Source organism: Lissotriton helveticus, chromosome 5_1 (genome assembly GCF_964261635.1).
Source record: "Lissotriton helveticus chromosome 5_1, aLisHel1.1, whole genome shotgun sequence".
In the NCBI taxonomy this organism is placed as follows: Eukaryota; Metazoa; Chordata; class Amphibia; order Caudata; family Salamandridae; genus Lissotriton; species Lissotriton helveticus.
The window spans coordinates 1,537,924,228-1,537,941,928 of NC_136065.1; the positions used below are offsets into that span (position 1 = coordinate 1,537,924,228).

At 42.3% G+C, this 17,701-nt stretch overlaps 1 protein-coding gene across 3 annotated transcripts in view; it reads left to right on the forward strand.

Annotated features, from left to right (window-relative positions):
* Positions 1 to 17,701, forward strand: part of ELK4 (ETS transcription factor ELK4) — a 294,888-nt gene that overhangs the window by 82,027 nt on the left and 195,160 nt on the right. For 2 of the 3 annotated variants that reach the window (XR_013594930.1, XM_078644593.1), the window contains exon 5: positions 10,824 to 10,898. Coding sequence is in view for 2 of the 3 variants with exons in the window: in XM_078644593.1 (XP_078500719.1) it covers positions 10,824 to 10,865 (42 nt within the window). In the remaining variant the exon portion in view is untranslated. Of the gene's footprint in view, positions 1 to 7,455; positions 10,204 to 10,823; positions 10,899 to 17,701 lie in introns of those variants that run through there. The other variant, XM_078644592.1, reaches the window with a different exon arrangement.

Sequence of the window (17,701 nt, forward strand, 5' to 3'; positions counted from 1 at the left end):
ATTCTATCTTTCTTGATGATAGAATAACCTGGGGGAATAAGTAAGTCGAGGATAGGAGTGGAGTGGGCGGTGAGCCAGGTTTCAGTTAGGAATGCGATGTCAATGTTTTCACTGAGAATGGTTTCTGCAATCTCAGTGGCGTGGCAGGAGGCGGATCAGCAGTTGATCAACATGCAACAGAGGGGAGAGGGGTCAGGTCGTTGGGTGGTGAGACAGGGGGATAGGTCTCGGTTGTTGGGGGGGGTCTAGGGGATGATGGAAGAGGGGGGAGTCTGCTTGTTCCTAGGAGAACTGGGATAGTAGACTGATGAGTAGGGGGGATAGTGGATGAGGATGGACAGGGAAAGATGGGTAAGTTCGTGGAAGAATTAATTTCCGAGGTAATTGGGCTAGTATCAAGTTGTGGTCGGGAGGGCGTGTTGGCATTGTAGGGTGGGACGATTGAGGAAGCTTGAGCGGATATTGAACTGGTTGTGAGGTCATTAGTGAGGGGAGGAGTGATGATGATGGTAATATCGTTAGGCGGGCAGTAAGTTGATGGGTTGAGATTGGTGTTGATGAGCGACGATAAGGTGTATTGTGAGGGGATCGGAGAATGGGTGTGAAGTGAGGAGATGGCATTCATAAGGAGTGAGATATCTCTTCTGAGTGAGGAGAGTTCTGAAGCGAAAATGTTATCCATTACATTTTTTTACAACAAACCTACTACACTCCGACACAACTTCACAAATATGGGCTGCGGACAGAGGATAAATGCGTGCGCTGTGGCGAACCACAGGGGGCTTTTTACATGTGGCCTGGGCCCAGTTATGTTATGTTATATTAAATGAAACTTGTAGAGCACACTGACACCGGAGGTTTCTTGGCACTGAGTGACAGAGTGAGTGAGTGTAAGGTCTGAGGAGGCAGAGTTAGCCTGATGAGGGGAAGAGGAGGGTTTTAAGCAGTTTCCTGAAATGAAGAAGGGTAGGGCTGGACTTGATGGAGAGAGGGAGAGGATTCCAGAAAGCAGGGGCTAGGTGGGCAAAGGGACGGCCACCGAATTTCTTGGTTTTGGCTATGGGGGTGACTAACAGATGGAGATGGGCTGATCGGAGGTTGCGCGTAGGTCGGTGTGGGGTGATGAGTGTGTTCAGAAAGACGGGGCTAGTGCAGTGGAGAGCTTTGAACGTAAGGCAACCCAGTTTGAAGGCCGCCCTTTGTTCTATGGGCAACCAGTGGAGTCTATGGAACAAGGGTTTTGCCGATTGCCACTTGGGAGTTTTGTAGATGAGGCGGGCCGCCTGGTTCTGTACTACCTGGAGGCGACGTGACAATGATTGCGGGAGTCCATAGTACAGGGAGTTGGAGAAGTCCAGGCGGGATAGTACCAGAGAGAGGATAACCTGGACCAGTTCGGCATAAGGCAGTAGGCGGCTGACTTTACGGATTTTCCGAAGCTGGTGCATACAAGAGGAGATAACAGCGCTCACTTGGGCTTTGAGGGAGAGCTCGGCATCGATGATCACACCCAGACTTTTCACCGATTTAACCGGGACTGGAGGAGGGCCTAGCTCAACGGGCCAGAACTGCGGGCCCCAGTGGGCAGGGCTGGATCCAGGGAGGAGAAGCTCGGTTTTCCCTGGATTTAGTTTTAGTTGGTTGTAATTCATCCAATGTTGGATGTGGATCATGGCGGCATGGAAGTTGCTGACGGCATTAGGGGAGTGGAGTGGGAAGACGATCTGCAAGTCATCAGCGTAGTTGTACACTGTGATGTCCCAGTTCTGAAGTGAGTGAATCAAAGGCCGGAGGTAAAGGTTGAACAATAGGGGCGAGAGGGAGGAACTTTGGGAGACGCCACAGGTCGTAGGGGTTTTGTCCGCTGTGTATGGACCGAGGCGGACGGCTTGTGTTCTTCCAGTCAGGAAGGACTCAATCCATTTAAGGGCGGAACCCTGGATGCCTGCCTGTGCGACACGGTGGAGAAGAATGTTGTGGTCCACCGTGTCGAACGCGGCCGACAGATCCAGGAGTACGAGGGCTTGGGGGATCCCCGCATTGGCATTCCTCCTCAGTGTGTCTAGGACTGCTAGGATGACGGCCTCAGTGGAGTGGGCCGGCCTAAAGCCGGCCTGGTTAGGCTCGAGGTGGCAGGAGGTCTCGATGAAGCTTGAGAGACATTGGGTGACGTGGGCCTCCATTAGCTTGGAGAAGTAGGGTAGGAGGGAAATGGAACGGTAGTTAGAGGGTTCCGCGGGGTCCGCACCAGGTTTCTTGAGGAGGGGCACAAAGATGGCCTCCTTAAAGGATCTGGGGACGATACCACTGCTGAGAGAACCGTTCAGCAGGGGTAGGATGCAGTCGGGTAGATTGAGACATATATTCCGCAAGACCGAGGGAGGGCAACAGTCCTTCGGGGAGCCCGATTTGACCCGGGTCGCGAGTTCCGCTAACGTGTTGGGGTTGAGGATGGGGAATTGGGTGAGGGTCAGTGAATTGTTGGGGGAGATGTCCAGGGATTGAGTCTGAGGAAGAGAGGGTATCGAGTCCTTAATTTTCGTGATTTTTTCGATAAAGAAGAGATTGAGGGCGTCACAGGTCTCTTGGGTAGGGGTCTGAGTTGGGAGGGTTCTGTCATCTGTGGTCAGTTCATTCATAATTTTGAAGACCTCCTTTGATTTATTGTCCGCTGACGATAGCCTGTTTAAGAAATGCTCCGACTTGGCTAGGGTGATATCAGTTTTATATTCTTTGCGTGCAGCAGTGTATAGCAATCTGGCAGGGTCAGAGTAGTTGCGTCTCCAGGTCCGTTCCAGCTGACGCACCTTCAGCTTATGCTGCTTAAGGTCGCCAGTGAGGAAATATTGGGAGGCAGTGACAGGCACCTTAGGAGCCATACTTTGTACACCCATCCTCAACACCTCACAAACCTGCTTACTCTGTGTCAGTAAAATAAAACCATCACCCAGTCGCAAGCCGCTAGCTATAGCCCTACTACTAGCTAACGGTGCCCAACTGTTGTCAAAATTCAATAAACAGAAATTTAAAAAAATAAAAGTTACAGTTGTTAGGTCAAATAGTTTAAGGCTGTGTGCTAGGAAGTGACTATGGTGAATCTAGTGTGATAATGGAGGGAAGGACTGGAGGTGAGTTAACACTTCTGCAAATGATGCTCTGGAATAAGAATGGTGGTATAAACAGAGGCACAAAATTCTTCACCGATAGTAATGTTATTTTCAAAGAAATAAGAAACCGAGGTAAAGTTGGAAGCTCAGAGCTGTATTCCAGTACTGAGGCGGGAACTATTTCTTCCTCTACCTAGTAAAAGTAATGATTACTGCTGAATGACTTGAGAATAAGACCGTTAAGAGTTCATTAAAGTGACAACAGTTGCAAGAATCCTGAACAGGGCAAATACCTGACTGGAAAGCTTCACTCTACTGGCATAGTGAGATGTCACTGGACCATCATATAAGTGATCTTAATCCACACTCAATCAGCTCAAGAAAGCGGCAACTTTCTGGTGACTGACAGTCTAAATGTTCTGTGGGCTTCGCCTTTGGAGAAGGTAGAGAGAGGGTCCAGGAACTACTCAATTACTTCTCTCGCACCCGGGTACACCGGCCACATGGTTGCAGACGTTCAGGATGCAGTTAACTTTTGAAGGCCTAGGTCTCTGCATCCATTATGAAAATGAAGAAATTAAATGTTATTAATTCCAGGGACTGATGGTTGTTACAGATTGTACCCTGCATAAAATGTATTCAAAGGTGGTTCTTTCCACGATGCACATTCTCTTGTTTCTGTGTTGTGTTGCAATTGGAATGCATGTCTTTTGACTCTGAAGGGATGTGGACTACTATCCTGATGTGCCCACGGTCTATTAATGTTTGCTTACAGATTACAGAAATGGCAATTTACATTTATGTATTTTTCACACTTGTTTTTAATTACAAACAAAAAGGCTATTTGATTGCAGAATGTTGCACTTATGTGACATATCTCTTTGTTAAATTAATATGCTTGTCTTTCCAATTTGCACTGAATGCTTTCTGATATATAATATAATCATCGGTCCAATTTACACAGGTAACCGATGAACCATGTTAGACCACCTCATAGCAGCTTCATTAGTCTTGGCTTCACTAGAATGTAAATTCCTGAGTAACAATTACACAAAGAACATTCTTTTTAAAATCTTTTTTTAATAGCTATAAAGAGGGAGGAACTGTTGTCTTGTGGTATTGGAATTGTTGGTGTAAGGGGTCTGGACATCAAGTAGGTGCCATTCCTGGCCCTGAGGATTTACTCCTGCTTCAGGCCTTGCAGCTCCCACCTCCCTCCCTTCTCTCTCTCACTCTCTCTTTCTCTATTTTGTGCTATTCCCTCTGTTTTGTGACCTTAGTTCTCTGCGTTGTAGCTCACGTTTTGCAGTTTTGTTCCTTTCTTTTTGTTTTTGTGAGCTTTGTTCTATGCTTTCATTTTCGCTCAGTTTTGTACCTCTCTGCCATGATTTTGACCTTTGTTTTGTGACATTTCTCAGCCATACCGTGTGTTTTCCTGCTCTTCCACCGTGCATTCCTTAACTATTCTGCCTCTCCTGCTCCCCTTCTCATCCCGATCCCTGCGCTCTTCCACCCTCCTACAAACTACTTAATGTCAGCCGCAGCGTGGACACGCCTCAGCCACACCAGCGCCAGCAATCCTGGTCCTACTCCACCAGTGGTGACCATCTATGCACTCAACCATGACCACCACTGTCTATGCTGCTGTTGAATCACACCACACACCAACCAGCGAGCATTCTTCTGCGCCTTCTGCAATTGCTCATGCACTATCTACACCAATGGTATTCTACTCCTTGACCAAAAGCACACAACCGTTCCCACTCGCACAGATCAGACACTTCCCACACAACACCCACACACTCACAATATACGTCGAACCCACACCTATTTCCTGGATTGACCACCCCTTTGTCAAGCTCAGCATTGCTACCCCGTCCCAACACACACTTACCACTGCCAGAACAGCCCACTGCAACTGGAACAACGTCCTGAACAAAGACTGGAATTCCATTGTTAACACCCATCCACCTGAACATATCAACATCTTCCACAAAGCCAACAAGACTTTCAACAGTTGGATCACCTCCTGCACCGAAGCCCTAGTCCCCCCTCAAGCTAAACAACATGATGAGATCCTTACTCCACTGTACGTAGCACCTTGATGGACCGAATCGAAGCCAATGCCAAAAGAGGGAGATCTTGACTATTGTGAAGGACTTCACTTTATCAGCAGCTGCCTCCATCTTTACCAACCCCTCACAGGACCTCTGGAATAACCTCTCCTTATTCTTCAGCAACAAAATCACTATCATATACAGGAACTTCAACTCGCTGCCTTACCCGACTGACCTCGTCCAAATAGCAGACACTAACCTCAAGAAGTCCATCCACTGCGGGGCTCTGTCTTACCCATGTCCCACCACGCTTACTCTAGAAGAATTCTACCCACCAGTGCCATGCTCACACCCACCCTAAACAACTCCATCTCCTCAGCGAGTTCCCAGAAACCTGAAAACATGCTACAGCCCTCTCCTTGCTGAAGGAACTCACAAAGTACCTCTCCGCGCTCACTACAGAGTGATCTCCCTTCTTCTAGACCAAGCCTCACTATTAAGGAATCATTAACAAACACCTCACCATTTGCCCCAACAACCACCAACTCCTCAACATCGCCCAGTCCGGATTAAGACCCAACCACAGCACAAGACCGCACTTACCGCCTCCATGCACAATATCCACCTGATCCTGGTGGATATTGTGTGTGGAACCCACATGGTGGATATTGTGCGTTTACATCGTCCTCCTGGACCACTCCTCATCCTGGACCATCCTGTCGTCATGCAACACCTGAATGACACTGGAATCAAAGTGCCTGGAGCTCTGCTGGATTATGCTCTTTCCCGACTTGCAGGACACAGTCAGTCTAGCACCGTTCACCTGTGACCACCATGACCTCATCTGCGGAGTCCCTCAAGGCTCCTCCCTGAGCCCCGCTCTTTCGCACTTTTCAATGCATACATGATCCCACTTGCAAACATTATTTGCTCCCACAACATCAACATCCTCTCCTGTGCTGACAACACGCAACTCATCCTCTCTCTCAAGGACAAGACTCTCAGAACAAATTCATGATTTCCAAGACCAAAATCGCTTACTGGAAGAAGTTGGAAGCTGAGCTCCTGCAAGACTGAAGTAATGAACTTTGGAAAAGGATCCTGACTGTGGGATTCCTTATGGTGGTCTACAGAGTTTAGACCAAATTGCGCCCACACCAAGAAGCTCGGAATCATCATCTACTCCAAACTCGACATAACCACCCAAATCAACGCTGTCACTGCCTCATGTGTTCACACCTTGAAGATGCTGAGGAAGATTTTCAGATGGCTCTCAATCTACCTCCAGAAAACCGTCACCTTCAGCCTCTTCACAAGCAGGCTGCACTACAAGAACACCTGTATGCCGGGATCAACAAGGCAGTCACCAGGAGTCTGCAGACCATTCAGAACTACCCTGCAAAACTCACTCTGAACCTACCATGGCACACTCACATCTCACCCCACCTCCAAGAGCTACACTGGCTACCCATACCCAAGTGAGTACGTTTCAAACTCCTAACGCACACCTCCAAAGCACTACACAACTCAAGCACTGCATACCTCAACAAATACATCTGCTTTCACTGACCTTCAAGGCATCTCCACATGGTCAGACTCCTATTGCCACGCATCCCTGGCATACAGAAAACCAGAGCCAGTGGTTGAGTCTTCTCCTTCATCACTCCTAAGGTTTGGAGCACGCTGCTGCCAAACACCCAAGTTTCCTCCCCTTCTATTGCATTCTGCAAAAAGCTGAAGTACTGGCTATTTGAGTAATTCTGCTAAGCCCTAGGCTGGCTGGACTGTAACCTGCTCAGCACCAGGATACCCTATCGGGTGATGGCGCACTCAACAAATTCATTTTACATAACACCTCACGTTTATTGCAGTGGCCCTGAATTAGCAGCAGAGACTACACTTTTGAACCCACGTTATCCATCAGCGGCTTCACAGTAGCTCCCAGAAAGGTTCAGCTCTGCACATCTAAAGTTCTTTTTACCAACACTCATTTGATCTGAGGGTCGTGTGATTTGTAATATAAACTGTGGTGGAGTTTGTGTGGTTATTCTGAACCTCCTATGGCAATGTCTTCACCCATAGACTCCAGGTACCCGATAATGGCCTGTTGTGAATTGAAAGTCTATTCACCTCACCGGTTCTAGATCAGCGATTATTAGACTTATTTCTCTCCCAAGGTGCCATAAGTGGAAATGCTCCCGTAAAAACCTCAGTACTAAGAGGTTCCTGCACTTACTTTATTTCTCCTGCATTTGGTGTATTCTAACTTGAAACTCTGCTTTCTTTCACAGTTCCCTTCAGTGTTTAACAGCCATGGGCCGCTCACGCTTACAAACTTAGAAGGACCTTCTACTCCTGGGCCTTTCTCCCCAGACCTTCAGAAAACCTAACACAAAGTGAACACGAGACAAACTGGGCAACAAGAGAAAAGCCAGGCCGGACTGGTTTCGTTTTTAGATTTTCAATATGCAACTTGAAATTCCTGAATGCTTACAGCGAACTATATTTTTGTAACTCCTCTTTTGTATAATTTTTACAGCGAGCACTGCAAAAAATGTTTATTCTGAAGGCTTCTGGAAAGGAACAGAGGCTTTGAAGAGCCATACCTTGTTGAGATGCGTTGATTGCAACCTCATACTCAAGGAATGGAGCATCTATTGCGGACTCCCTCATTTGTGGGACAAGTATTATAGAACTGGATGGAAAAAAGGTTAAGTGACAGAAGAAGTAGATGGACGTACTTCTTTTTTCTAGCAGTTCTACGCCTTTATTTTGTGTTCTTTCCAAGGAACAGGCACTTAAGGATTTATTTCAGAACTAACAATGTATGAAAAATTGCTTATTCTTGAATACATCCATCTCGTTCCTAAGGCCAACCGTACAGTTTCATCCAGGAAGCCTCTTGGCCACAAGCATCATCCTCCATCAGGAGTAGAGAAGACATTCTCAGCAAGTTTCGAATATCTTTTGCAATTATGCAGAACTGTTCAAAATTAAAAAAGGCAATGAGACCTGCCAGAAGAAATTAAACTATTAAATAGAACTTTAGGGCACTTCGAACATATCTGTTAGTGTGAAGTTTTTAATGAATGAATGCCAGCCATTATCATCCATGCATTACAGCCTTAGTGGTAGGCTTTAATGCAGTCCTGCAGCTGATGGGCTGTGACAGATACCAAACAGAGCTAGACAGTAGGTATGTTTTTTCAGACTTGGCACGTTATACTATGATCCATGGAAAGATCAAGCACAATGCTTAACGCGCGGAATTAAGAATAATATCTATATACCAACACCTAAACTAACTCCCAGTAATTACAATTCAAACGTGCACTTCTGACAACAGCACATTTGTCGAGATGGCATAAGAGAAAATAAGTATACATTTATTGATTAAAGTGTGCTTCCCCTTTTAGTGAAGAAAATCTGCCCCAAGACTAGATTTGGTGTTTCTTTAATTGCCGAGAAGGAAAATCAGAGTTGTGGATCCTTTTTTCTCGGTTGTTTAGATAATCAAATCAGACTGCTCTCAGCCTTGGCACATATTATGTTTTCAGTCTGTAATAGCAACGTGAATACAGGACTCAAGTAGGTTGTGCACAGTTAAGGAGGGAAAGGAAATATGGAAACCGAATACTGCTGGTTCTTATGCAGTCAAAGAAATTCTACTAGGGCAACCCAGCTCTTGAAGGTTCTGTTTTGAACTTTTGCGGGAAGACTGCTCACAAAAAATGTTGCCAGATTCATTAGCAATCGTTTGCTAGCATAAGAGATTGTGCTGTCTTTATAATTACTGTTCAGCGTCAACAGAAACAATCTTGTACCTTGTTAAGCAACAAAAATGACCACCGCATTCAGGGGTTGTATTATGTTTGAGTTCCCTAGAGCATAAAAAAATGAAAGGAGAAAGTGCCATAAACTGTGCATGTTTCTTTCTTTCTAGGGAAAACGTTCTGCTTTGAAGCATTGTGCTTCTGATTTTGGAAGGTTGAGATTAGAATTATTTAGGGAGTAAAAATATTATAGTTGAGTAGCATGAGTAGTTTTCTTAAGTTCTCACTTAAGGCGTTGGTCAAGGAAACACATTATTTCAAATGTAAATGTATCTAAACTGTTCACTTTTCCACCTATCATGTCAAGCAGTAAGTGTTTGCATTAAGAGCACTGGTCTTACCATTTACAGAATTTAACATACATTATATTCAGTTTTACTTTTGACAAATGGCATAAGAGACCATAGACCAGATTAAGGGAGCAAAGATGTTTACAATATATTTGGATTCTGTAAGACCTGGCTTTGTTTAAGTCTGCATCGCAGTAAAAATCATTCGGTTTCTTTTCCTTCCATGTCATATTTTCACTAACTCAACTTACAAGGCTGTTGGAGGTTATGTTTTACAATGGAGTATTAACAGTAACAAGGACAGTTTAGTAAAGCGCCTGCGGCATTATTTCAGTCAACTTTTTTTTATGAACACAACAAAAGGAAATTTGTTCCATGAGGCTGAATTTATACAATGTTCAGTTACGCACCAATTGTTCATGTTTTATTTGAAAGCGGTGAAACTTAACCTTTTGTGGAGCACTGGTAAGATCTGAGATAGCTTGGTCTGTCACTGGTCAAGGAAGAAGTCTACCATAATCAGTGGACAATATGTTTAAAAAAAAAATCATGGGCCTGATTCCCAAAACCAAATTGTAAATTTCTGTGTGCAAAGATCTGTGCCATTGTGTTTGCATATGCAGCTTATTATCGCTTTCAGAAAACGGAGGTGTATGTGTTGGAAGTTTTAATTTTTCCTAACTTCTTTTTTGTACTAATGTTTTCCAGAACTCTACATTTGTAGATAATGTATTGAAGACCATATGTATATGTGGCGTTCAGGAATTGTAATGGAATTTCCTAAATGTTCTAATTGGTGTCTACTTCGTGTTCACTTTCACCCTGGTTCATTTAAGTAAAGTTTAGAAAGGATGAGAAGTTTGGCAAACACTTTTCAAATACATGAGTACCCACAAAAATATAACTCTATGGGAATTAACCTATTTTGCTAATGCCTGTTTCTTAAAACATCCACAAAGCACTATGACTGCCGAGCAGGATGACCGTGCTTCTAATATTTCTGCATGCAAAATATGACAATCAAAACTTTGGATTTCCGTTTTCATCTTATATGAACAAAGGGTGTTAAGAACCAGGTGCCAAACCTAAATATGTGAACCAGTTGAATATATTGATTACATTACGGGGCTGAAAGGATTGCATGACAAGTTAGCTGCAATGTTTTGCCGTTTAATGTCCAGTAGTATTGCATTTTGTTGTCCCTAGCATTTTTCCTGTGTTTTACAGTCTTGCAAATGAACCATTTATTTTCTCCTCCACTTTTTTCTCTATGAAGGCAGTGTGATTTTTCTGTCAAGTCTGATTGCATTATAGGTTTGTGGTACTGTATTTTCGTATGTCACACAAGATTATTGTGTAATTCTGAGCATCTGTGTGGGAATGTGGTTTGTCACCAGATTGGAATACAAGATAATTTCAGTGTGTTTTCCCCTTGTAGTGTACCACAGATTTGCATCGAAAGTATATGGAAGTTTTTTCTACGTTCCCTGGGATTACCTTGTTAGTTACTGACAGTTTTTTTTTTGTTTTCCACAGGAATGCACTCTAAATGTACAATCTTTGGCCCAGTTTAATTGAGAGCGAGAAGTCTGATTCTTTTATAGCTTGTGTGTAAGTAACACTTCTATTTTAGATTCCCACATGTGTGTGATCTGGAATTTCCCAAGGCCAGTCCTTTGACTCACTTCCTTGAGAACATCTATGGTTTAGCAAGCATATGTTTCTCTCCGATTGTGATGGGCAGGGAAGGGAAAAGGAACTGTATGCTTTATTTGCCTACAACCAATACAGCCAGAGGTGCTGTGTGCTTTATTTGCTTACAACCAAGTGGTTGTAAGCAAATAAAGCACACTGTACCTCTTTCCTCTCCTGCCACCTCACAACCAGAGAGAAATACAATCCAGAAAGTCCGGAAGGATAAAGTCTGCTTGCTAAATCAAAAGCCAATTTTGACAAGACGTAAGTAACTCATACCTACGTACTTGAGAAGTTTAAGGTTAATATTGATTGTGTGTCCGTTGTGTAGCCTTTTGAATTAAGAGACAGTTGTAGTGTATGCAAACTTTCCTTAACAAAGAGGGCTTGAATTATTTAACTAACTCCCTGACAGAGAAAGAGTATAAAAGCACTTAGAAGTTTAGTAAGTGATTTAGAGTAGTGGTTTTTATTTTGACTTCTGTAGATCCCCTTTTAATCATTACTGGAACTCTGGGGCCCCTCTTAATCATTTTTGGAATCTGGGGACCCCGACTTAAGTATTTTTGATGATTTGAACCACAAAACAATAAACAAAAAATGCAGAAACAAGCATTCATCAAGCAAATGACGAAATATTTTATTTAATACTCAAATATTAAAAATAAATAAAAATCTTAATGGGGAAGGTTGGCGCTATCCGAAATTCATTTGAGGCCACTCAACATCCATGTTCTGTTTAATCAACTTGCACTGCTCTCACAAATCAATCTGAGGATACTAATTTAATATTGCTTTTTTATATACACTTTATTAATCTGTTTATATTATTTAATGTCCTAAGATGTTGCAGACCTCTGAGTAGGATTTGCGGATCCTCAGTGGTCCCTGGACCACACGATAAAAAAACTCTTGTTTAGAGGGTATGTATTGTCATGCAAGACATGTTTAATATAAGCACTTGGTGTTTTCTGTTTCGAAACTGGATGACTAGACCTACAAAATATGACCTATACGTAGCCTTAGTCTTGATTTGTACCACGTAACCTTAGTCTTGATTTGCACTTGTTGCACCCTTTCTGTTCTTGTCTGTAGTCAACAGATCCTCTGTTTTTGTATTTTAGCAGGAATGCAGGTGTTTGAAACCTGGTGCTCGTGCTGCTTCACTCTATCCATAGTTCTTTTTTTCTAGCTGACTAGAAACATCCTTGTGGGAATAGTTTCTATTTATTGATATTCTGCAAAATTTTAGTTTATTTATAGAGTGCACACCTACCTCATAAAAAAGTATCCTGGTACTAAAGAGGTAGCAAAAAATGTAGTGGAAAACCAACACCATATAAGTGTTGGGACTTGATGAGTCTTTAGCTATTTCCTGAATATGATGAGATTGGATTCATCCCAGAGGCATGAATCTATGGTCTGAATTCCAGGCCTTGGATGTCACCACTACATGTGAGCAACCTCCAATCCTGATGCCATCATTTTGAGTGAAGAGTCTGCACTAGAAAGTACAAGGAAAACAAAGACTGCATGTTGCTTTCTTGTGTAGGAGTGTGGATTGTCCTGTGACACAGGCACCATGCGCTGAATAGGCTTCTTTTAGAAATAGGTAGCTAGTGAAGCTGATGCGGGTGCTAGAAATATTGTCTATTGAATGCAAGGAGTAAGTGAGCTGCCTCATTTTGGACCATCTGAAGCTTTTGCAACAAATAACCAGGGATGTCTACCAACAGGCAGTTGTAGTAATCAACCTTGTGTATTACTAAGGCTTGTATGAGACTTTTCCTGGAAGACTAAGGCAGAAATGAAAGAATCTTCCTTCTTATACTAAAAAGACGGTTGCAGGTGAAGGTTAAAAAATGTATCTGCTCTTCAAAGGAGCACTTGAAGTCAAAATGATGCTAAGGTTTCTGGCGTGTTAGGCAGGCTTGGGAGGCAGACCAAAGGTGTCTGGCAGTCATTCTGTGGTCCACATGGAAAAGGTTGCCAAAGATTAGCACCTCCATTTTATGGACATTAAGCACCAGCGAGTTTTGTTTCTTCCATGGGGGTCACTTCCTTAATAAAGACCATAACTTAATAGGAACGATAATAGTTTTCCCTCAGGATAATCTGAGTATCGTCTGCATAATAGTAACATTTTCGTCACAAAGAAGCAAGCAATTCTGCAAGCTATGCAACATATAGGTAGGCCAAAAAGATAGTTAATTGGACTAGTTTCATGGACAGGAGTAATATTTTTCTCACCATATTTCCCACTGCGCCGACTTTTAGGATTTGCGTACAAAAAGTATTGTGCCTAAAGCAGTTAGCTGGAGACAGGCCATAGCGGATTTTTTGAATGTAAAACCCCAAATTAACTTTGTTCCGCTCACTTTTTGTAGAGTTTTAGGATAGCTGGAGCTTTAGTCAAGCTTAGACCAAGAAGGATAATTAGAATGTGGGGATGGGCACAATTTTTGAGGAATAAATCAAAAGGGTATTATTTTTAACTGAAACGAAATTTGTAAATACATTTTAAGTATTTTTCTATTGCTAGCCTTAACGGCACATTGTACAAGACTATAGTTTAAAATGGATGTATCTATATTTAAATTTTAATATTCTCTATGCAGCAGCCTCTCCATCTGTTAAAAATGGAGGGATTCACTATTGTGAATCAGACAGTTGAACTGAAGACAGTGTGTCCTATTACCTAGTTATTAACAAATTGTACTAAATTAGCTGGACCAAAAAGTCTTTCTGTTCTTATGCTTGTTTGGCCACACACACGATGAGTCGCATCTTATAGTTGACTGCTCTGGCAGTATGTTCACTCTCTTTTCATAACTTTCCACTCTTTCTTCAGCTTAAGTTGGACCTAGGGCAAACTTTGCTGGTCTATTCCGAACTTCTTGTTTTGAGGACAAGATGACAAACAGCGAGTCATTAGTGGCGGGCACCCATTTCATATCACCTCAGTGTCTGCAATAGTAACCTATGAGGTCATTTCAATGTTTTTACAGTTATGGTAAGCAGACCGTTAATACTACAATGAGGAAATGCAACCGGTGGATCCACAAGGTTTCTTTAATGCACAACCGCAGAACCTAAGTGTTGTGGGAGGTAAGAGAGCCCATAGTTAATCTGCCAGGAACCACACTTGAATCTTTATTTCTGGCATCAAGAGGCAAGCCACAGAATTGCAAAATTATATTTGTTCTTCTTTCTGCCATCATCAGAATATCTGTGCAGCACATCATTATTTGCGTTTCCGATCCAGGTGTAGATTTGTAGTTTGATACTACGTTTAAACAGGGGAATACTGCTCTTCAAAATCTATGAACTATTCCCTCACAGTGCAGTTCTAGGGTATGGCCTAGCCAGAGATTATTTTACATTTGTCATTGTTTACTCCACTGATTGGTTCAGCTCCTCTGAAGTTTATTGACCTCCAAGTCTCAAGTTTGATACGAGCTGTGTTTTATTTCAGATCCTATGAGACCTAATTAATACAGCGCCGACTCGAATCTAGTTGAAATGACATGTTGCTAATTTTTGAACCAGTTTCTCACAGAATTAATATCAAAGGCAGGAATATTTGGAATGAAATTCTGAAATATTGTTTAATGGTCTGCTGAAACATTGCAAAATGTCACTACAAATAACAGAGACTTGTACAACCCAAACGTTCACCTAAAACAGCCAATCTGGTGGTAATAAGATCCAGAAACAGAAGTACTGAGTAAGTGATAAACAATAAATTAGAACAAAAAGTTGTTTTTAAAGCTTTCGTACATTTGTGTTGAAAGTAATAGATTTAAGACTGATGGGTATTGGTTCCCACAACTGGGGGCTGCATACAGCTAGTTATCTACTACCAATCCTGGTTCTCCCATTCTGGGCGCAGAGAATAGCATTGCCTGAGCAAAGGTATTTTGTAGGACTACAAGTTGAAAAGCTGAAGCCAAGTGTTTTTGGGGGTCATTAAAAACATGATATATAAGGCAGAGGGTTTTAAAAGAAATTCAGTTTCACAAGGAACCAGTGCACACAAACATGAACCTTAGTGATATAGTGACTTATTTTTTACCCATTGGCTACTCTTACAACAAAAGTTTGCACCTGTTGAATCTGATCCAGCAAACCTCAGGAAGGCTTTTGTAAAGATTAGCTTATTTTAGTCTTGAGAAAACACAAAAAGGTGACAACTTGCCCATGAAGATTGAACGGGAAAAAGCAACAAGATCTTTTCAAACCTTTCAACTAATAAAAGCAATATGGTGGTACAGTTTTTATGAGACGGCATAGAAAGCTGTGGGTCAAGAATACATTGAAGAGATATCACCGAAACGTCAGGGATTGGCACTGGACCCATCCATAGGAAATGTGTCCATTGTTCTTTGTTTATTTTCCTCGACTGCCATCAATTCTCTCTTAATAGCAGGGTAGCTGCAAAAGTTCTTGGACACCCAATCTAAACCTGCTGAAAAGCATTAGCAAAGCCATAGGAAACCTATTGTCTTTGACAGCGTGCGTTTCTTTTAAGTTTTGTTCATTTGTGTAGGCTGACACCAATCCCATGTATGGATGTTAGTGTAGCTACAAAGCAACAGAGTGGTTCACGTATTTGGAGGTAGAGTACAGATGAGGATGACAAGGGAGAGGATGCAGCCAGAATAAAGGGAGTCAACAGTTGGGATCAGTCATGCAAAGGATTGCAAGCGAAAGAGGTTTTGCTTAAAGGAGAGTATTGACAGAGCTGGAGCACAAATGGGAAGCAATTTCAAGATCCTAAAAAAATACTGTAAAACCAACCCATGGGTAAACAAATGTCTGATTTAGTCTCTGCATTGGACTATCCATTGAAACACAGATTGACAAAAAATGATTCATGTGTTGTTACCAGCGCCTCATTAAAGAAATGAAACCCCCTACACCTTGAAGTAATATTTACATTACGAGTACAAGCCCTTGGCCTCTCCTTCTGTATAAGGTAATATCTAGCGTCTTTGTCTCTACATTGGCCTCAGTGACTGGCATCCTACACGTTGGAACCCATTTCATTAAATGGTTGACAAAATAGCCTCTCCCTGAAGACACTTAATTAGCCCTTCGGAGACCATTTGCATCTTCAAATCCTTCTGCAAAGTCTGCAGAACTGCTTAAACCGCCACACTGGCATATTTGACCAAGTCAAGTGGCCAATGCAGCATAAAGAGTAAAAATATTGCTAGGCTTGAAATGCAAAATTGGAGAACAGAAGTCAAGCCTTCTCCCTCCGCGTACAGAGGACTGGGAACAATATCCTACTCTCACCATCGCTCCCACAGTTCAGGAACTCCCTGAAGACCCATCTCTTCAAAACTCAATTCAATAAGGATATTCATACTTCCTCCATGCCCCAGCCCTGTCCGGCCATCTCTTTTGTACAGTTTTGAATCTTTTCGCTCACCTGGAGATTGATTTCATTTATGCACTGCTGCTTTGTACGGCATCCCATTGCTAACAAAGCTCGGTTTGGACAGTATAAATACCTACTCATACAGGCTTGCTCAACAAGTGGCCAAGTCTTGGGTTATTTAATTGAATTTTAAGAATTGGTATAGCAAGTGAAATGGTGCATTGAGTTAATGTATTTGCTGTAGAAAAATTGATGTTACCCACACGTCGCAGATTTGAATTACTGTGTGGCCAACTCGGCTGTTAGAAGCAGTAACAGTGAGTACTATGGAGTTGGTTAATAAAGACATGCTCTTTCTAAAGTGAATAGTCCATGTGTGTGCAATGAAGCACTATACAGAACACTGTTTATTTTTATTAATGCTGCAGAGGTACTCCTGTCGACGTATTGAATTTACTAGTCTTAAAGTGCTGCCTCTGTGTCTCAGCGTATTACAAAAAACCCTGCTGTGATCTGAACTGTTCTTTACTGAGCATTGCAGACATAGTATTACAAACACTCTTAAAAAGAAGTTGCCTGCTTGGCCCTATTCTGGATTCATTTTGTAGCCAACTCTTATTGGCAGTAGTGTATTTTTGATGTAGCAAACGTGTGGATGATTTCTTCTAACTGTCAAGTAATGTCTCTTAGGTCTTGCTTTAAAATGTATACTGTTGGTCAACTCTGGATAAATCCGGGAATCCATATAGCTCTTTAAAACAAAATATAGGCAACAATAGCTGATTTTTCCCATAGAAGGCATTCCTTGACTAGTAAGGAAACAGTCCCCCTCAAGAGTATGTTGGAACACAGGAATCAAAATTAGGAATACATATTTAAATGACACCATCCAGGATAAATGACACCAAATATTTGTATGTGAAATGCTTTTGCCAAATTCACTATATCACCAGTGTTCAAAGAATCGTAGGTGTTTCTTTTGAAATCGAATGAAATTTAAAGCCTTTTTTTCAGTACATGGTTCTTATGGAATGCACCCTGGTGATGATTACCGTCACATTTTTGTGGTGAGTTCCTTTCAGTGAAAGTTTAATTTCCTCCCCATATTAAAGTGTTGAAATAGATGTCCCCCCACAGGGAATGTTATGTTCATTGTCCTTTGATTTCAGTGATGTCTTTCACCTAGCAGGTACTCTTGTGGGCTGTCCCTTTTGTATGAACTTTCACTATGGATGGGAAAGGGAACTGTGGCACAGGGTCAGAAGGGTTTGTCTAGCTCAAATAATTTGTTCAAAGTTGAAAGCGGTATCATCTAAAATTTCTCTTCATAAAA